General features: G+C 34.2%; 2 protein-coding genes across 3 annotated transcripts in view; both read left to right on the plus strand.

Moving 5' to 3' along the window:
- Positions 1–19,194, plus strand: part of LOC118274456 (alpha-tocopherol transfer protein-like) — a 42,917-nt gene extending 23,723 nt beyond the window's left edge. The window contains exons 3-6 of one of the 2 annotated variants that reach the window (XM_035591933.2): positions 11,289–11,385; positions 11,644–11,664; positions 12,353–12,494; positions 16,094–19,194. In XM_035591933.2, coding sequence (XP_035447826.1) covers positions 11,289–11,385; positions 11,644–11,664; positions 12,353–12,494; positions 16,094–16,342 — 509 coding nt within the window. In that variant the 3' untranslated portion in view covers positions 16,343–19,194. The remainder of the gene's footprint in view (positions 1–11,288; positions 11,386–11,643; positions 11,665–12,352; positions 12,495–16,093) is intronic. The other variant, XM_035591935.2, reaches the window with a different exon arrangement.
- A 222-nt stretch (positions 19,195–19,416) lies between these two features.
- LOC118274836 (uncharacterized) lies at positions 19,417–21,988 on the plus strand. Its single transcript, XM_035592566.2, has 2 exons — positions 19,417–19,681; positions 20,108–21,988. Exon 2 carries the CDS (start codon positions 20,114–20,116, stop codon positions 21,917–21,919), a length of 1,806 nt encoding a protein of 601 aa, XP_035448459.2. The 5' UTR covers positions 19,417–19,681; positions 20,108–20,113; the 3' UTR covers positions 21,920–21,988.
- Positions 21,989–23,014: the final 1,026 nt, after the last annotated feature.

Genomic DNA, 23,014 nt, shown 5'->3' on the forward strand with positions numbered 1-23,014 from the left:
TATGCCACACACCACAGATCTTGAATTATTGTTATTATAAAAAAAAATTTAGAAAAAAAGATTTATAAAGAAAGAGGCAAATATTCCTGTATTATGAGGAAAACCGGTAAACGAGCAGACGGATCACCTGATGGTAAACAATCGCCGCCGCTTATGGACACCCGAAACATCAGAAGCTTTAAGAGTGCGTTGCCGGGCTTTTGGGGTTATGAATTTGAGGATTGGGGAGATTGGATTAATTAGGTCTTTGGTAACTTCACTCACTCAACGAAACACTTCACAAACGTTGCTTCACGTACTTTACTAGTCTAGTCTAGTCCAAAACTTAGATAGAGTTGTTAGTACGTTACCAAACTTACAAGTTGGTTAAAAGTTAGTGTCTTTAGAAGGAGCCATGCAATGCTCGTACTTTGAATTTCAAGATGTTTATAGCCGAATATAATTATAGCACGTTTTCAAACATACATAATTAGGTAATAATTACCCTAATACAATCTTGTTATTAAAATTGTCACTGTCAGCTGCGGTTTAAACAACTCTATGAAAATATAAAAATAATAAGTACTATGTTTTTTATACGGACTGATTTTCATTGTATAATTTTCTTACTTCTAACATCTATCTAATCAGTATTCTAGGATCAATACTTACCCGGAGTTGCAGACTGCCTAGCGGGTAACTGGGGCTCTAGTTCGAATAGCAGGTGTAGGAACGGGGTGATTTTAGTCAGTAACGCCAGTATAAGTCATTTCAATAAGCAAGTCATTGGAATAACCCTTAAAAATATATTTCTAATACCTAATCTATATCCCCCCCTAAAAAAATAAATAAAAAGATTAAGGAACAATACTCACCAATGTAAAGTAAATCCGCCCGTTACCCTAACAGCAAATAAGAACAGACAATACACATTTAAAACATCTATTTAAAACACACTCTTAACAATTTAATAATATTCCAAGACGTTTCTAAATTTTTCGTATTTTCGCACCCTTGTCCTTGATTATAACAGTGACTGTCTACCCCCATAAAAAGTAAAGTTTGTTCGCGACCTACTTTATCCTTCGGTTGGAGTCTTGCGAAATGATCCCTTCGCGCAAATTTTATGTACTGTCAAGGCCGACGAGTGACAAGTCGCTACTTATATGTATGTATATGTATATGCCTGCATTATTTTTGTACGTGTTGTACGATATAAGGTGGGTTTTGATATATTTTGTATTAGTATGGAGAATGTTAACGTTTTTAGATACGACGTAACTATGAAGCACTCGATGAAACGAATTGATCTGTGTACTTAGTTTTGTCGTACTATCAAAACTGACCAAATTATATGCATCTAAGTTTTTGATGACTTGAATTTCTCATACAAAATGTGATAGGGGTGAGACTTCTAACCCGTTAAGGCTGAGTACTACATCTAATTTTATCGACAAAAGTCGGGGGTCGAAGGGGTCGAATCCCCTCCCCTAACTAAGTTATGGCTATTTTAATATTGTTTTTTACCTTTTTTGATATCAAAGGTTGTATGCGTCGTAGAAACAAAAAAAAAAACGACAAACGGTAGCTAATAACCTTGGCTAACTAATTCATTACTTTTTTCATATGTTTGGTAATTTTTTGGTGAGAAAAAAAAAACATTTGTGAATGATGTTTACCGAAAAAATCACTATTTTTCAATATTTTCAATTAGGGGTTCAACCTGCCATATTATTTTTTTTGTCGATAAAATTAGATGTAGTACTCAGCCTTAACGGGTTAAAAATCCCACCCCTATCACATTGTATAGGTGACTGGTAATAATTAGTGAACGATATTTAAACAGGTGATTGTACTCATGATTACAAACAACTTTCCCGGAGAAACTATTTTTTGTATAGTCTTTGGTTTTATTTTTATCACAATAACAAAACAACAAAATTTCATTAGCATGCGCGCGTAAAGTTCCAAAATACCTACTAGTTTTTCGATAACGCGGGCGCCTCGCTGCTAACAGCTGATCATGCGAAAGCACGCGTACTGAGTTATAAATTGTGAATGTAATTTTGTGATGTGTGAATCATAGCATAACTTAATAAATATAATTATTGAATCTACACCTGTGTTTTATTCTTTCTTGGAAATGTATTGTTATGATTTAGACTCGTGATTACCTTCATCTTCACCACACCACACCTTCTTCTGCCATCTGTAAGTTACACAATATATGTCTCTTTGTTTCGATGTTTCTTTTCATCATTGTTGTTTAAAAAACCACTCGACTGGCTTTCTAACATTCTAACGTTATATAATTAGGTAATAAAAACTATCTAAGAATTTATCGTTGGAAATTAAATATTTATCTCTAAAGGGAAGAGAGATAAGTTTAAAGTATCAAGGGAGCTGAGGCACTAAACCGTCCCTATTCATTAGTTATTAAGGTGCAAAGTTTGAGGCAGTCTCGTTTTGCGTCCCTTACTACTACATACCTTAGTTACTGCCTAAAAAACCCGTTCCTACTGCTGCTGTTTAACAAACTTAATTTGTTTAACAAATTTTTTTCGGAGCCCCGGTAACCCGCTAGGTAGTCCGTACTAGGCCCCATCTGTGGTGGTATGATCCCTTTGATCTAGGTTGGGTCGGGCGGTGAGCTACTCGTGCTGGCCGTCCGCAGACCTGCGCCTACGGTGATCCCCGACGTCCAGAGTATCCCGCGACGGCTGGGGCGTGAAGAGGTTTATTTCCTCACGCACCTTGCATAAACATACCTTTGTTAAGGTTGGTCCGTCTTCCGTATCTTCTGCAGTTAATTGTAGAGATCTGATGGTCATTTTTGAAGCCTCTACACTTCAAATGCGTTAGCTGAGAGTTTTTGGGTGCGATTCAATTAGCGGGCATTCATTTCAATAATACTCTCTTTCTCAATTGATATCTCCTAAGCCTACAATTACCTGGCAGCCTTTGTTTTCAATAGACGATTGTGTTAGTGCACCTGCTTTCTTGTAAACAAAACAAAACCCATTGATGTGATGGGAGTTAATATAATTAAGTTGTTTTAAGAACAATGGAATACATTTTTAACATAACTTTGCACGCTACTAATGTAGGCGGTGCGAGGTCGCCGCGTCCGCGGGGTGAGCATATTATCCAATGCCTTCTCCCGCCTTGGGTGAGGCGAGAGGGAGTGTCAGACTCTTACTGGCTAAAAACCACCCAGTTCCTACTCCTACTTTTCGAGCCGGAGCCCTGGTAACCCGCTAACTAGTCCGCAGCCCGGGACCGCGCACGCTGCTCATGAGGAAGAGTCCCTGTGTGACTCGAAACTAGTAGAGGTTTTCTCAGTATGTTTACGTGATTAAGCGTTATTTATAGGTAATGGAATACATTATATACGTACATAATAAAAAGCTGTACGCTTTGACTGCACGGTTGGCGCGGTGGCTGGGCAACTGGCTGCCGTGCAATGTGTAGCGGGTTCGATTCCCGCACGAAGCAACTCTTTGGGTGATCCACAAATTGTTGTTTCGGGTGGGGATGTACATGTGAAATTCTGTATTTGTACACGCACACACGACACAGGAGAAAATCCTAATGTGGGCCAATGTGTTATTTAAAAAAAAGGTTTAAGACTAAAATGAAAGAAATGTGTTTAGTAAGTAGCTTTGTTAAACAGTTAAATAAAAACAGACAGTTGCACATTTGCAATAAGCTAGTACGGATTGTTAAGCAACCATACTTATTTATAGTGCCATTATATCAATACAGTAATGCCACAGGCTTTCCCACAGATCTAGAAACTAGGTACAATGTATTGTGTACCTACTCGTATGTTGCGGCACTGCGCCACAGACTAAAATAGCTCCAAATGATGTTTGCGGATGCCCAACGTGGTACTTGGACGTGCATAAATTCGGAGACGCAAATGCCTCTGTCCTGAGTTTACAAATGTAGACTCAATCTTAGGTTTTAGGGAGAAGTCTTCCTGGGAAATTGTAGTGAATTCTGCTCTAATTTCATAAACAAAATATAAATAATGAAACTTTAAACTGTGAACGAAAATTCCCTTAATTTGCTTAGCTGTCATTTATTTTGAGATGGGAAAAATTGTCGTGGTGACAGGCTATTAAAACGAAAAATACATAAACAAAAAAACAGCACTAGTCAGCTCTAAAATGGATACCTTTATTTCTAGAGACAGGTAAGGTCTCTTATTATTTTCACGATAAGTAGTTAAGTACTATCCATTTCCCCCATTAAAACATATACCTACTTATTTAAAAGCTATTGGGCCTATGATATAAATATCGTGTTGTCAACCGGACACGTCGTTGACAATCCAATGTCAAAAGTATTTTGTAATAACCACAGACTAGAGTAAATCAGTGTGTAAATAGTACCTGAATTAATATTGTTGAATTTAATTTAATAGTAGTTTTGGCGTGTGTGGCCTCGTAATCCATCGATGGACTGTCAATTGTCTTGTCTTTGAATAATATGTTGCCCTACACTAAGATTTGTGTGGTAGATGCATTAACAAACATAGAAATTGGCATACGCATCACACCCAGACTCGGAACAGCAATTTTGGAACACAGAGTTGTTCACGCGGAATCATTTCTACTGCATCAAACGTGCGGTTGAAAATGTACATAAATACATACATATACTCACGCCTGTCTCCTATAGGGGTAGACAGACAATGGATCGCCAATTGCTACGATTCTTAAGGCAAGCGTCCACAGGCCCGCATCGTACGCATTCCGTATGACGAGTGCGATGCGTACGATGCGAGCCTGTGGACGCGTACCTTAAGAACACACCTTTTTCGCTTCATCAACAGTCATCAGTCTTTTCATGCATGCTTTTCGGTTAAAGGTACTTTTAATTTGGCCCTTGTTTAATATATCGCCAATCTGGTCGTTACAAAATGTCAGTAGAAAAAATCTCTGTAGTAACACAGTGTCCAGTGTAAGAAACTGTGCTTTTATCTATAGTTTAACTACACAACAAGGCTTGTTTTCGCTCTGCAACTCACAACACACTGTGGTTCTGGTAGTTATTTATGCTACTATCGAGAATGGCCGTCGGGGGAAATCGCCATAATAGCCAATAGGTACTACAGGCCAACTAAACTGGCCATATATTGTTTACATACCAGTATTTGGTATTAACGATACATTTATATAATAGCCTTGTTTTTCTGCTACGCAAACTGATTGCTATCAATGTCGTTAGATTTTTCCGGAATATTTTATGATGGAAATGATAGCAATTTCCATATTAAAAATGGTGATTTGTGATTATGTCGGTGCTATATTAATTTGCCTGTGTAAATTTTGATGTAAACACCAGTGGCGTTATAAGTGCGTTGTCGGCCTTTTGGGGGTTAGGAATTTAAGGGTTCTTGGGGAATCGGGGATAGGGAAAGGGGGTAATTAGATCTCCGGTAACTGGCTAAAGCTATCCTATGTCGTGTGTGTCCCATCTCAGATGCAGACGTGAGAACCGCGGGATTTCAAATTATAATAGCACTATAAATTACCTGTAGGAAGGTTATTGTTTTTGCTAAATATGTAAAAACATGGAAAAAAACAAGCTTACGATATTCTCCGCCTCTTAATTTAATAATTCTAACTTGTTTGTAAACAACAGTTATAAACATGTTTTGTAGTGCCATAATTAAATAGAATTTATCAGATTTTTTATGACTACGTTTAAATTTACTAAAAATCATGGTTTTCCGCCATACTCACAGTCACAGTTAATTAATTAATGGATACTTAACCCAGTCCTTAGCAATTGTTTTCCATACAAAATCGTTACTAAGGAATTGTTTAAGTAATCAATAAACAGCTCTGAGAGCGGTAGTTAGTCACATAAATTAATGGTTTGCGCTACGCGTCGTCGGCACGCTGCTCATGATGAAGAGTTCCTCGGTGACTCGAAACTAGTAGAGCTTTTCTCCATTAATTTACGTGAGCAAACCGTGATTTTTAGTCAATTTAGTATGTCTCTCGATAGTTATTACAAAAAAAGACTATGTTTAATTGAACCTTCTCGAGTATTAACAAAGACCTTTTAGCTTCTAATTTACTTATACATACATTTAACGATCAACATCTGCATAAACCTTCATAGGTCTTTAATCATTTTATTGACCTTTATGTTACATGACTACATCTAGAAAACAAGATTTCTAGAATCTACATTCAATCTGTGAACAAGCTATTATTAACCTTTAACCACTATGATTAAACTTCCAAGTAGTTTCTGTGATTACGTAAGCAAAAACATAGTTAGGTCTAACTAGCTAACTACATTAGCGAATACCAGGTATATAGGTAATGCGCTATGTATAAGAATTGTTCGAATAAAAAATTTTGCTTCTAAAATGTTATAAATTTTGTTCAACCTCGATTTTTTTCAGAACATAATATTCTAAAATGTGTGATCAGTCATTGTAGCACCTTGAGGCCTGTAGAGGGTTCGATTTCCCCCCGGGACGATTCTTTGTGTGATCCACAAATCCTTTTTTCTGGTCTGGATGTCATGTGTAATTGAACTTGTATGTTTGTAAACGCATACGCTGACTAGTTACGATGTGCGAAAAAGTTATTACACATTACCCTCGTTCACTTCGTCACATTAGTGTTGAAAAGATCAGTGTAAAGTATGTTCAATCATTGCTAACACTATGTAAGTATAATTAGATAAGATACATAATGAATTTACCGGAACGCGGAAAAATCTGCAGAAATACACTGCACCAAACCTGCAATGAAGTAGATACTATATGACTATTCAGTTTAGGGTGTTTTTAAAACGGAGCTGTGGACCTATCGGGTTTACCGGAGCTCTGGCTCGAAAAGCAGGAGTAGGAACGGAGTTGTTTTTAGTCAGTAAGAGTCTGACACTCCCTCTGGCCTTGCCCAAAGCGGGAGAAGGGATCATAGGATGATTTTCCCCCCTCAAAAAAAAAAAAAAAAAACGATGAGAGAAAATATCTTATTCAACTAATAGGTTTTCATAAATACGAAATGCGTAATCCTTACTTTCGTAATAAACTCCTAACATCCATTTTGAGAGAAAAACTTAATAAGCATATTGAAGACAATAATATCATGTCTACCTCTCAAAATGGATGTAGGAATAGGTCCCGTGGTACTAAGGAGCTTCTCCTCATTGACATGTCCATTTGCCAACAGGTTCGTAGATCTCACAAGAATTTGTCCACATGCTGGATAGATTATAAGAAGGCCTACGACTCCGTGCCACATACATGGCTCATGAGGGTACTGGAGCTGTACAAAGTCGATACAGCTCTGCGTGCTTTCCTGATGTCATGTATGAGACAATGGAGAACAGTTCTTCGCTATCCAGGATGTCGACAAATTTGTGAGAACGATGAACCCATTAGGATAGAGCGTGGTATATTCCAGGGTGATAGTTTGAGTCCATTATGGTTTTGCTTAGCTCTGAATCCTCTAAGCACTTTGCTTGAGGATTCCGGGTTAGGTTACAGGTTGAGAAGAGGGGGAGAAATTATATCCCACCTACTTTACATGGATGATTTAAAGCTATTTGCTCCAAACAACTCGCATCTAATGAAATTACTAAATGTCACTGAAACGTTCAGTAATGCCATTAGGATGGAATTTGGTGTGGACAAATGTGCAATCATGCATGTAAAGAGGGGGGAAATTGTGGAATCAGATGAAACACGAAACTCTGATACCACAAACTTTAGACTTCTCTCTTCAACCGAAACCTATAAATACTTGGGTATGTCAGAAGCGTTAGGCATTGATGTAGCTGTCATGAAGCAATCGTTGCGGGAGCGCTTCTTTGGCCGCCTGAAGAAAGTTCTCAATAGTCTTTTATCAGGTGGTAACAAGGTGCGCGCTTACAACGGTTGGGTCATGCCAGTACTGATGTACTCTTTTGGCATACTCAAGGTGACTCAAACGGAACTGGACGCCCTGGACAGAAAAGTCCGTTCATTGTTGACTGAGCATCGGATGCATCACCCACGATCATCAGTAATGAGACTGTACATACCACGTAAATGTGGCGAGGCTTTTTAAATGCCAAAACCCTACACAATAGTGAAGTGTGCAGTCTCCGAAAATATTTTTTCAAAATGGAGGTGGGGATGTATCGAGATGTTGTCTCAGTGGACAAAGGACTTACTCCGCTCTCCTTGGCTAATAAGGACTGGAGAGAACCTATAATACTAAGCACTAAGGATCGCAAGAATGTATGGCAAAGTAAGGAGTTGCACGGACGCTACTATCGGGCCTTACATGGGCCAGATACAGATTTCTTGGCGTCCGTATCCTGGCTACGTTTTGGTAACTTATTTGGAGAAACGGAAGGTTTTGTCTGTGCAATTATGGACGAAGTTATGTTGACGAACAACTACCGAAAGTATATTATAAAGGATGGAACGGCTGACATTTGTCGGGCATGTCATCGCCCAGGGGAATCCATTCGACATATAATTTCGGGTTGTTCTCATTTAGCTAACGGAGAGTACTTGCACAGACACAATCTTGTAGCCAGGATTATTCATCAACAACTTGCTTTAAAATACAAACTTGTTGAATCTGAAGTGCCGTATTATAAGTATCTGCCTGACCCAGTTCTTGAAAATGGAGATGTCACACTGTATTGGGATCGAACTATCATCACAGACAGGACAATTGTTGCTAACAAACCTGACATTGTGGTGATAGATCGACCAAGCCGTCGCACAATGATAATTGATATAACAATCCCACATGACGAGAATCTTGTGAAAGCTGAAAAAGATAAAGCCAGTAAATATCTTGATTTAGCTCATGAGGTTGTCGACATGTGGGATGTAGATTCAGCAATCATTGTGCCGATAGTCGTATCTGCCAATGGCCTTATAGCCAAAAGCCTCGACCAACACCTGAGTAGGCTAACGTTAGATGGTTGGATCAAGAGCCTGATGCAGAAGGCAGTACTTCTGGACACGGCGCGTATTGTCCGGAAATTCCTCTCTCTTGAGCCCTGACCACCGGTAGCTTGGATTTATCCCGTTACTGGTGGGCTACTGCTTTTTATATTTTTAAATGTTTTATTTTTTTTTTTTTTTTTTTTAATTTAATATTTAAAAATGTAACAACCAAGTAAAAGAAATAAATGAATGATAATAAATATTAAGTTAAGACGTCATGCCCTACTTTCATAAGGGCATGACGTCAGAAGTTCGAGGTATAAAACAAAAATCTAATAATTATTTCAAAACATTAATATACGTAGCCAAGCCTAGCACCCACTTCCTAACACTAAATTCATCACTTAAAATTCAAATTACGAACTTGCAAACATATACAAATAAAAACGGATAAAAGTAAACAATTGTCTATGAATGACGTATAAAGCTAAAAACAGACTAGTCACTAGTTGCTAGACACTGCAGAACACTCGTGCCTGAATGGCGGAGTATTGATTATGTGAAATCAAAACATGACGTCACTCTTACCTCCTCACACTCACCAGGCCACGGTCTGACGGCAAGCAACGGGATGACCTATGCTATGTATCTATCTGAATATTTTATAAGCTTTTCTTTTTATAGAATGCCCCGTTCCGTTTCCATAAACAATGTCTGTCAGATTTTTCTTTTTGTTTAGGCAAAGGTAATGTTTTATTTTTAAGCCTATAAAAGGGGAGGTTTTATTGTTTATGTTTTTTATGATGCTATTTTGCTTGAAAGTTATTGTTTGTAGGTTTTTTTTAGATGTGTTTCTAAGTGATGTAATGGAGGTAAATGGGAGTCTCGATTTTCGATTAATGCCCTTCGTTGATTAGTTTTTAATTTGATGTTGCATTTTTCTGATAAAATAAAGGAGCTATGGAGCTTGTAGTTTGAGAGGATTGTGTATTGCTTTTTAACACCATCCTATCAAAAGATAAATTAGTTAATTACCACTGAAATCACACTTCTCGCTAATATTACAAATATGAATGTTTGTCCGTCAATCACGCTGAAACTACCAAACGGATTTTGATGAAATTTGGTATACAGACAGGGTATGAGCTGACTTGGGTGTTATGATACCTACTTTGTATCCCACGGGAATGCGGACGAAGCCGCTGGCAGAACCTAGTAGAAAAATAAAGGCATAACTGTTATTTTGTTAAAAATGTGACCTACTACGAGATACATGCTTATTTTACCTCACACAATAATTAACACCAAATATAAGTTTTTAAATATATTTACCTAGTTATATGTATATTCAGACAAAACCTGTTTATATGTAGATAAACTTGATCCAGTTCTTACTCTGATCAAACATCAACTTTATGACGTAACTCTGTAATAAAATATTTTATTATCCATTTTGATTGGTCGTTACATTGAGTTAAATAACAAGCAATAATGAAGGGAAGTTTTAGGATTTCAATTAATCTTGATTTTTGTAGCTGATTTGGAAGATTTCGTTTTTTTTTTTCATTTTACTAGAGCAACAGAACTTAGAGCTGTGCGATGATGCCGTAGCCTAAGTTTAGTTAGCTTGCCTCCCGATAGATTAGACCACCACAGATAGGGCCCAGTAGGGCTGATGCTTAATGCATTTGATGATTTTCCCCCCTTAAAAAACCTAAGTTTACTTAGTAGTACCAGGTGTATCGTACGTTCGTTACGTTATTAATGCTATATTTACTTACAATAACTACATTATAATATATGTTGCTTGCTATATTAGGTACTGGAAGAAAACAATGCTCTTCCCATAAAAAAATAATAAAAAAACTAAGTATTTGTTCATAATACATAGATTACATAATGACATCATTCAAGGTTTAAGCATCAACAACAATGTAACGGGGTTATTGTTTATTTATATCTAGGGCTCCGTTATTTCTGGATTAAATCGTTTCGTTACACGTGTAGGCAGCAAAATGTAATCATGAGAATAATTTTATTATTCATCCATTGATTAAAATAACTTGCCCGTTATTATGTAATAACTTAATAATAGGATCTTAATATTATGTTGAAATAGCAGGAAGACATGTTGTTAATGTCAATTTTTTTTTGTATAACATTAATTGTCTTACATTAACATACATCGAAATAGGAATTTCGCGGAATTGTCCTCGACTTAAAAAAAAACGCGCCAAAAATCAATGTTAACCCGTAATAAAAAAGCTACCAATTTGGTAGTTTTTTTTTGTTACCATAATTAAATTTAAAAGTTTGTACTTACCATGTTATTATGTTTTATAAGTATCATAAAGTGACGTTATTAATTTTTTAAATTCTTTTTCAGATCTATGTCTCACCAAACGTGGTCCACAACCAGGTTACATGTTTCTCTTCGACATGCGCGGTGTTAAATTCGGACATCTTACAAGAGTTAGCTTATCGTAAGTATAATTTTATTTTTCAACTCTGTGAATCCATTGTTAATTGGCTTTTTTTCTTACATTTATGTAATTATACTTGTGTATAACTTGCATTGTCCTTGTGTAAATTAATTAACAAGATAATATATAGTTTTTTATCTGTCAACTTTATTACGCCAATGTAATTAATGGAGTCACTTGAATAAATAAAAGAAAAAAGAATTTCTATGCATAATGTATGTAAATGTTATGATAGTATAAATATTTATATTTTCATAGCTTTCAAAAGGATAGACAAAGGTAAAAGATAAAAGATATTCGTATAATAAATGTCCCATTTTGCTTAAATTAATATCGTCATATTCGTCATTAGTCATGAGATTTTTTTTAAATACTTTGATACTTACTTAGTACTTGACATGAGTTAAATATTTTTTTAGTTACTAAGTAGTCTAAGTACTGTGAAATAATGTTTCTTTGTACAATTTGCCACAATGCAGTTGGTAATTTTATGGCTGTTCTTTTGTTTGTATACAAAGAAGGAAATAGGTATAACGCTATTTACTCATTACAACTGAAGTTTATAGCTAGCTATTCATCTTGTAACATTTATGGCAAAAGGATTGCTTCTTTACATAATATCATATTTTATGATAAATGTACCATATACTGGTCATTAACTTGCTTATTTTAATTTAGACGTGGACATCAAAAAATATATTATAATGTTTGTCCATCTCACAAAATTAACTATTGTAGTTATATCTGCTTTATACTAGATTGACCTGTATTAAAACAACATGTATAAAATGTACACATACATATAGGTATTCTGTTAATCAAATCTAATCATTACTGCACACGCATTAAAATACATAATAGACTACACAATAGCTTGGCCCAGGTATTGGCTACCGTTTAAATGTCGTCTAGTCTAAAATTGTGCAGTAAGTTCTTATATTAAAGTTCATTTTTGCAAAAATTCCAGGACCCTACGGAAATTCTTCCAGTATGTCCAAGAGGCGATGCCAGTGCGCATGCGTGCGATACATGTGCTGAACACAGAGCCAGTCCTAGACAAATTAATGGTCCTCATCAGGCCATTTATGGATAAGAAGTTCTTTGACATGGTGAGTTGGATTTTTATCCCCTTCAGGTTTTCTTTTCGCAAAAATCATGCCTTATTACATTTGGCGCCTATTACAGCATCTAGGGTAGAGCCTAGGTCACTTGTGGTACAGACCTATGGAGACTCACCACACACCACAGTATTTGTTTGAGTAGAGTAGTCAAAGATAGAAGAAAAAAAAAACTATACTTTATATCAGTAACTGATATAAGCCATCTTTTCAACCACTTTTTTCTAGTAAACCTATGTAATCGGAGACGTTTTATTAATTATTAATTTAAACCAAATCTCATAACGTAATGCAGGCATTTTATATCGTCGTTTTAAATTAAAATTACAAACATACATGAATTTATTGTAACTAGTGGTCGCCTAGTGGTCGAAATTCGACCATATACGATTTAATTTACAATACCACTTAACATACGTCCATAGTTTTGTAAAATTCAAATTAATATATTCCGGTGCATCATGAATAACCAAACCTCCTTCAATGAGAAACCTCTTTTTATATGAGACGTGAGAATATCATCGCAATGTCTGTCAATTTTAACGTTTTGTCAAATACGATCAGATACTATGCATGTGTGTGTAATGTTTTATTTATTGATTTAATGTATTTTATAAGCATTATTTTTGAAAAATATTAGCGTTGTCCACTTCTCCTAAACATAAACTATAAGTGTACCAAATTTTATGCTCCTACGTCCGCGCAATTTTTGTAAAAACAGTTACAAAGTTTTTGCTTCACGTATTAATATATAGATACCAATTTGCATATTTCTGTATGAGAGTTTAAAATAGAAACTTATTTTTAGTTTATTGTTCAATATTACATTTTCTAAATCGTCCAATATCCTTTACATATGACGTAAATGTAATTTTACCTGCTCTTTCTGAGCCATAAAACATAAAAGTTCATACGTTAAACAAGAGAATAAATCACAATTTTTGCCTTATCGTAAATCATGAAATGTACTGCGCATATCGTTTCTACGTACGACTAGTTACTTATGTACATACATACATATATATGTTGGCAATATTTGTTTATGTCCACACTCTATGTAAGTGTTTACTTCGAACTGTTCAACTTGCAAATAAGTGTCTGACCTTGGCTTGGAAACAGATAATATTTTGATTCTTATTCCATGAAGATGAAGGGATACAATCGTTATAAATATTTGATTACTGATATTTACTTTGGTGACAAAATATTGTGGGGTCGAATGTTCTAAAGGTTAAACCTTTCGTGTTCATATCTGGTTTTAATCTTGAGATTTGTCAGTAACTCGAAGGAATTCGAGTATTCGGCTGTCTTTTTTTTAAGGGGAGGGGGGGGGGGTATCATTCAATGACTTCTGCTTTGGGTAAGGCGAAAAGAAGTATCCGACTCTTACTGACTAAAAATCCTGCCCCGGTAAACCCGCTAGGCAGTCTGCAACTCCGGATCAGGGTCTTCGGATGTCGTACAAGCATATTTTTACTTTAAATGTCATATAATCTTGTTTAAACGACATTACTAATGTATTAAGACCTATTTAAAATCAGACACCTAGTTCCCATCGAGAATTTAGACAATAAACATATTTTTTTCACAAAACAGAAAGTCTCGTTGACTAAATATCATTAATATGCAATAACTTTATAGTAAATTATTTAATAAAATGACTTTTGTAATTATTCTGTTTTAAAAATGTCTCCTGATGTAAGATAACTTTAATGAGATAGAATAATCCTATGAATTTCTACCAGGACTTTTAGACAAGTAGTTTTATCTTGTAGAACAAAATGTAAGTTGCCATTTTGTCTCAGGAATCATAGTTTAATTTGTTTTTGTTTCATTAAAAAGTGATTTTCAGAGTATAACTATTTCTCTAATCGATTGCATATCTATCTGCTAAGATACTTATACTGTGCCTAGGTGGTGATAGTAAGGTGCACCGTGAAAATCATGTGAAATCAATTTCAGGACTATTTTCTTATCTCTGTACTCAATTAACACGCTGAAGAATAGCTTAGTTTCTCATTTATATAAGAAGGTATATGTTTTTTAGATATTTTGAAAAATCCCCGCTTTAGTTGAGGCGAGAGGAAGTGTCCGACTCTTACTGACTAAAAACCACCCTTTTCCTATTCTTGCTTTTCGAGCTGGAGCCCCGGTAAACAGCTAAGCTGTCCGCGGCTGCGGCTTTCTATACATATACTTAGAAATGGCTGTTCTATAAGTTGTTACATATTGTTAAAAGAAATACATCTCTATTTCTTTTAACAATAAATAAAACAATAAATTAGAATACACGTGTGCTAAACTTTAAATATCATTCCGGTAAAAACAAGCTTTTTGAGATAAAAATAGTAAGGAATAGCCTAGTAGTTAGCATTTTGTATCAGTTGTCTATTATTATTTACCTAGAAACTAGTTCCAATAAAAATCATTATAATGTAATTTTGTACCTATTACCATACTGGACTTGGTCCGGTAAAAATATGAATTACCGGTTTACATGGTAGTAAAATATAGCAAATTATCATTTTGAAGAACTCTATTATCCACGGTATAAGGGTGGTTTTTGCAGTAATCGAATAGATTGGTAGGACTAGTACTTGTCTGCTCAGTGTTAGGATCTTCAAACAACCAAGATAATTATAAAGCGGAATAAGCACAACACATTTTTGTGTACGTAATAAAATATTCGATTTTCTTTTTGAGGCTCTCAAGAAAAATTTTGGAATAATGCATAATTATGATGAACGAATAAATCAATCAATTCATCTAAATAGGTCTGTTCCAGTACCAGTTTAGTATGAATTTGCTTCACGTTTAAAGTTTGTATAAACCAACAGGAAGCCGGCTGGAATAAACCAACCAATTTGATCACCGAATGCGCTCTCGTTTCGATTACTATAAACGTAAAGCAAACTCGTACTAAGGGTACTGTATACTCATACCATAATACTTTAATTATTAGGAAATGTGGCTTTACTACGTCATTATACGACTCTTGGAAACAAAACAGTCATTCGTAAACAATGTGTTAACAACACGTCAAAAATCTGTTTATTTCTCAAACAAACTTTTCGCAACCAGTAATATGAACTTGTGACATTTATAATGACATGTCCTTGATAACACCTAGTATAGGAATGTTGACAAAAGTGTGTGTTGTTGTTGATAACTTGAAAACGGCTGGACAATGTTTGGTCCTTTATTTATTTATTAGGAGGTCAATGATTACGAAAGTGATTGTCTATAAACGATTTGTTGAGAAATGTTGTTCAAAAATGGAATCGTGAGATACCTGCTGGCCTTACATTTATCTGAAATTCAAATAATGAATTAGTTTCCCCTCACCAATTTTGTAAAGGACAGCTATTTCTTTTTTAATAACTAGTTATTACTAAGCAAAGTCTCCGTTTAGTTTGTCAGGTTGGATATGATAATCTCAAAAATTAGGTACTCAAACGATTTATTTAAAAACCAAATCTTACAATTAATAAATTAACACTTGATTTTTATGTTCCGTTCTATTTTTTGGATTGTGACTATCCTTATTTACAAGTGCTTTTTTCTAATGAAGTCACATTTAACAATTTCAGCTCAAATTCCACAACAAGAACGAGGATTTGGAGAAGTTCTACGACACCGTCGTGCCCCGGTCTTGCCTGCCTCCAGACTATGGCGGCACCCTCCCTGACACACAGACCCTGCATAAGAAGTGCATGCAGCAGATTCAACTCATGGAGCCCTACTTCAAAGCTGAGGAGGAACAGAGGATCGCCGCGTTACCTGACAAGAAGCGAGAGAAGGCCATGGAAAGGGCATTCAAGAATCTCGATATCGACTAAAGATATATTCCTATCAAAAAAGGTAAATGCTGTCTATTTTAGTAGTACTTTTTGGCAGTGGAACGACTGGTTTCATAAAAAAAATGTATATAGAATAGAACGTGTTCCATTTTTAAATGTTTAAGCATTTGACAGTTCTGTTTTTTTTTTGTTAGTTGCCAGTCCATAAATAGGGATTTGATTTAGTATAATTTCAAAGATGCATTTGAGTTTTTCTTTTTAAGTTCTGTTTCAAACGGAATAGAATATTAATCTTGACTTGTGATTCGAAAACATAGTAGCGAGACTAATTTGGTAATACATACAAATGTTTGTCAATTATAAATCTAAAATAACAGAATAGATAAATATTGAGATAGTACTAATGCGATTATAAGGAAATCGCAAAAGTAAAATCTAGGTAGTACCTAACTATGAGAGAAATGAAGGCAAAGAACTTACAAATATTATTTTTGTATTATAAAGACAATTTTAATTGGTTTTATTTTGTTTTAATAGGTGTATATTTAGAAAATTGACTGTTGTTATACTATCTGTATGTTAGGATATTAATATAAAGATGTGTGGGAATATATTTAGATAAAGCTTAGCTTTATAGATTACCTATAAATCTATTGAAGAATATAACATCGAGATACTTATATCGTATATTTAGTTTATCATTTTGAAACTTATCTCTGAAGATATATTATATTGAAAAAATAAATACAATTTATTGTCTCTTTTTTTTTGTAGTATAGAATCATGAACTAAGTACACGATATAAGATCTCTTATTCTAAATATATGTTAAATAAAAATGGTATATTACTATATTCAAATCATCAAGTGTTCATGCTTTAGTCCATGTATTAAATTGTTATTATTGTGATAAAATATTTACTTATGTGTTGTCTTACGTATGTATTATATACTTTGTGATATTTCCAAATATTATGTTAATTTGAAACAAATAGCTGAAATATAAAATGCAAAAAACTGTTGTTTTCAGTGATGAATCAAAGTGTTTTACATTATTATGTTATTGTGATTAAAAAAATGTAACTAAAAGATACGTTATTGCTCACTACATTAAAGTATGCATAATTATTAGTAAACGAATATAACTGTTCTTAAAACAATGACAAAATGTATAAGAATATTGTTTACAATTACCAATTTATCTAAAGCTGTGTAATTATCATCAAAATGATAAACATAAGGACAGTTATCTTAATTTGCGATAATATTTCATTAATCTTAATTAATAGCTATGCAAAATTATGTAGTTAATCTAAATACTGGTATCCGCTACTGGTATACGTTTCTATAGTATTCCAATAAATAGCAATAGAATAAACTAATACATATTGTACGAATCCATGAAAGGAAAGATGAATAAGAAAGAAAGGCATCTTAAGTGTAAAAAATAAATCCTTTTTCGGTAATTAATCTTTAGCTTGTTACAGATAGAATATATAAAGTTACTTGATGTTTAGGTGTCTAGTATCTATTTAAATTATAAATTCAAATAAAAAATGGTTATGACACCCTAAGTTATTCCTACATGAACAGACAAAATATAACAGTAAATAATGAATAAAGCCCACCTCTAGCTACTGACCCATTTGTAGAATAAAATGCGTGACGTCATATTACTTTATGTAATTATCTCTTTAATAAGCAAAGTACAATTAATTAATTCCTTTCATTGATCCGCTTATCACAATCGAAATGTCGATAAAACATTAAATATTCCAAACGTTTCCAGATTGTTGTACTACTTATATCATAAATCATTATGTTTTTTTTTTAAATTTTGATGTTAAGAAAAAGAATTTCTATGCAAATACAAACTTACTTTAGGTAAGACTTTTACCTAGTCATAACAAAAGTCATTTAAATGCTATTTGACAAAGACAAAAACATATGTATTTTTATTTTCAGTTGCCGTTAATTTTATATTTGTTTATGTTCAACATAAGTATGCCATAGCAGGTGTACATCAATCCCTTAAAATCTTATGTATTATATTCTCTTATTCCTATATTCTCTTAGATAAAACTAAGAAGACTTGTATATATGTACTTAGTATTAAGACACTGTAATGTCTTACTTTATTCAAAACAATTGACGCTCAATTATAATGCATTAAAATTTAAACGAGCTAAGGTCGTGTTGGAAAGGTTAACTAATTTTGTTAGAAAATGAATGTTTTATTTGTTTCTAGAAGGGTTCTTTGACATTAACAGAACATTTTTGATAAATGTTCGAACACAGAATTTAATGTAATTTGAATGGCGAAAAGTCGCTTTGACAGTTATTTTGTTCATTTGAGGTGCTTAGCTCATAGGTGTCCACAGGCCCGCATCGTACGCATCGCACGTATCGTACGTATTCCGTATGACCTCATCGGTATGTATCGTATGTAGGCGTTGCCGATGATGCGGATCAGTGGACGCAGTTGTGTTAGTTTGTATAGAAGACAAACTAAAATCTGTTACATGCGGTGCGTGCGATGCGTACGATGCGGGCCTATAGATGCGTACCTTTAAGCTGCTATCACAAAGTAAAATGACAAGAATTGGGACCTGAATAGTAAGAATTGTGTTTCCGTGTAAATTCAGTAGCTAATATAATTTTTATACAAGTTTTTCTTGTTATAAATAGCGTCACTAGAGTTGTAAGGTGGCGGAAGCATAGGTACTTAAGGTTTTGTATTTATATGCACAGTAGTTATAGATTTAGTTGAAAATTCCACTTTATTCCTTATCAAATTTTGTGATAAATGCTTGTGTTGTTGAAATGTGTTACGTTGATTCCAAGAATCGGATATAATTGTGATTTGAAGTAGAAATATATTTTTATGCAATATATTGATTTTTTATTTTTGTGATAATTATCTGGCACGTCTCAGTCTGTACTTAGGATAGAAATCAGACTAACTAATGAATTAAGAAAAGTGAATAACAGCTTTTATTTATGGTGAAAAACTATCATACAAACCGATATTAAAAACTTCAAAGACGTAAAATATTTCGAACCACTACCGCCATCTCTTGACTCAATGTTCGAACTAAAATTTAATAAACGTCAAACGAAATTGGTAGGAAATGCATTTGACGCAGTTTGAATTGGTAGAATTTTTTTAACGAGTGGCAACTGGACGGAAGCAACTGTCATTTCATAACGGTTGCGAAACACCTGCCGGTTTTTTTGTTTACAATATTCAAACGGAAAGTTATGAATGAAAGTTATTGTTCTGATTATAAATTCATGATAAATCGAACAGATTATTTCGTGTAGTGTGTGTATGTATTGATGTTCTTGATGTTTACTGCAGTTTCTCGGATTTATCAAGGTATGAATTAATTCTATGTAATCACATTTGTATTGTTCGTTTATTGAATGAAAATCACTTCCTTTGCTAACAAAAAGTGGTCAGAAATTCATGATTTTGATGTTTACGTACACGAGTATATAAAACTTAATCAGTTGGTTCGGGATTCACACTTTAATAATGTTTTTAGATCACACTTCATCAAAGTTGAAATGAGTAATTTAACTAATGTATAGTTGAAACTAATTAGTAATTATTTTACTAACATGATGTGCACTTTATATATTACATACAAGTATTAATTGTAAACATATGTGATTATATTTTAGTTATTGAAATCAAATGATTTAAATAATATTTTTTATCAGTTTTTGAGTTAGTCCATAGCATTCCTATAAGTCTTCTCAATTTAACACTAAAGTTTAACCCCTAATTATCAAATTCCAGGTCACAATGGACTCAATAGACAATAACCAGTTTGAAATAAAACCAATAAAAAGCAAAAGGAAGATAGCAGCACCGTGTCCAAACGCGTACCTCAACCCGGCACTGGACATCCTCGCCAACGAGGATCCAATGTGCAACACCGCTATGGAAGTCATTCCCATCAAGAAACGGAAACGAACCAGGAGTTGCGGAGATATAGGCACATTTGACAACTCTGCTCTAGACCTGGGTGTCAACAAAGCCATTGTAAACAAAGTATTAGCGAGAGAAATTGAAAATGTACGCAAAAACGTCCAGACTGATGTTCCTAGTAATGTTAGTATGGATGTTGAAAATGTACGCAAGAACATCCAAAGTGGTGTTGCTGATGTCAGCATGGATGTCGAAAATGTACGCAAGAACATCCAGACTGACATAACAGATGTCAGCATGGATGTGATTGAAACTGAACCAGTATACGCTAATTTGACTGAAATACAACAATCACAAAAACCTGTAGATTCATCTATAACAATTATTGATGAAACACAGAACAGTGTGACATCCAAAATGGAGAATAATGATGTAATGGAAGTTACAATACCGAATGACGATATAGATTCAGGCATATCAGTTTTGGAACAGAAATCTTTAAGCACGGTGATAAAAGAAGACACTACTATGCCGTCTCCTATAACAAACATACAAACAAATGTGACAAACCAAGTTTTTATAAACAATTCAAGTAATTTAAACCTCAGCTTCATAGATAGACTAGGATTGGACTCACCGAACCTTTCAAACCAGTCTTTGTTCTACGATGATGATCTGAATGAGAGCAACATAATGGAGATTAAAACTATCACGATTATAACGAAGAAGAAACGAATCAACACTAAGAATACAAATCCTTTCTTAGACCCGAACTTAGTTAATGTTGTTCCTAGTATAGAAGGGAGACAGAATCCATTTTTGAATCTAGATGCTAAACCAGAGCTGGAGTATAATGAAGAAGTCCTAACTAGACCTGTAGAAGTACCTACTCAAGCAGAGAAAGTTCTGGAACCTCGAAGATTGTTTGGAGACACAAACAGCACTATATCAACAGTAAACGAATCTCTTGAAGGCCAACACGAATATGAGAATATTGATAATTACAGATCTGATAGTCCTGTGTACGAAAATATTGAAGAAGTCAATGAATTTAATAAACAAAGCCGAATTCTAGGACATGATGTCTCTCAATTCAGTGCTATTGACATCATAAATATAAATAAAAACTCCCACCAAGATGTTTCAAATGATTCTAATGAGAGCAAGAAATCTAAGAATCCACTCTTGAGAGTCGGTAACAGATTGTCCAAAAGGGTCTTTAAAACATTGAGAAAAACATTCAAAGGAGATAAACCAGATAATAACATCACATTAAACCCATACGAAGTGCCACGGAAACCGCCTAAACAGAAGACAGAGACAAAAGACTCGGGTATAGAAAACCCAGCGTTAAATCTGGATAATTCAGACGAGATAGAGATTGAAGAATTAGATGAACATGAATATGAGACAGTGAAAACTTTAAGAAATACACATTTAAACATGAATATCACTCCTTTGAAAGAACGAAGTGATAATTCCGATATTTCTCACAATAGAACTAATACTCCGGGAAAGAAAGTGAGATTTGATTCAACGCTCAATCAAGAGAAAGTTATTACAGGCAACAGTTTCGACTATGATATTCAGAGTCCAGGTTTTGATGCTAAAATAGATAAATATCATGATGAACTAGAAAACTGTATAAATGAGAGGAAATATTTGCAACAGAATATGTGAAAATATTACACCCACAAGGTGGACAGACCTGATTAAGGAGCCGCTGGATGCAGGTCGCTTCTAACCAGCCTAACTGGAAGTCATTGGGGAGGCCTATGTTCACCAGTGGACGTCTTATGGCACATATGAATGAAAAACAAGTGAAAATATCTATGTACTAAGTATTGTTTATAACTAAGGTATATAGTGAGGTCTGGGATATTTTAAAGGTTCCTTTTTACTAAATAATGAAGTTTTCTATTTCCACCGATTTATTAAATAAGGACTATGTATGTAAAGTTGCAGAAATTACAATTATACTCTATATGCACACTAAAATTTAGTTCTAAGTTTTAATTTTAATTATTTTAATGATTAAGTCACTAATTTATTTTGTCTAAGATCATGTTTCTATCTCATTTTTAAGATTTGGCTGTCATATGTCTCTCTATAGTTTAAGTTTTATATTATTTAAGTTCCATAATTATTGTCCAAAGCATAATAAATTCCAAAGTGTTAGTTATAGGATATCTAAGCATTAACTTATTGATTTTTCTAAGTAAAGTTTCGATGAAACAGTGGTTCAAATTATGTTTCTATGAGGCTAATAACACAACTTTTTTAATAAGCTCCAAAGGGTAGGTCCCTTTGGAGCATAAACGGGCGATATGTTTAGAAAAGTAAAACTCAATGTAATTTAAGAATTTTATTTAAGTTTTATACACATTTATTATGATTTAATTTATTTTCAAAGTTAATTTATAAGTTATGATGTAATTTATATAATATTAAACCAAAATCTTGCCAAATAAATGTTCGAATGTCGTAATTATGTTGTAGTCATTACCTCCCTGTTTTTCTATGTAGGTTTACTTTGAGCTTACATATTATACAGTTTGTAGTTTACCTAGGTACTCTTAGTCCGTTCAGAGTTATGATAATATGATGAAACAACCATGTTTAATAAAGAATAATTCTGAACGGACTAAGATTTGGAATTTGGCGCCGTAGTAACTTTTATTCAGCTCCAAATTACCTATCCAATGATGTAAGTCACATAGCTTTTGGAAGGTGGGACCAGATTTCATAGAAACACTGACTTCATCCTTATAAACA

Source organism: Spodoptera frugiperda, chromosome 11, assembly GCF_023101765.2.
Source record: "Spodoptera frugiperda isolate SF20-4 chromosome 11, AGI-APGP_CSIRO_Sfru_2.0, whole genome shotgun sequence".
In the NCBI taxonomy this organism is placed as follows: Eukaryota; Metazoa; Arthropoda; class Insecta; order Lepidoptera; family Noctuidae; genus Spodoptera; species Spodoptera frugiperda.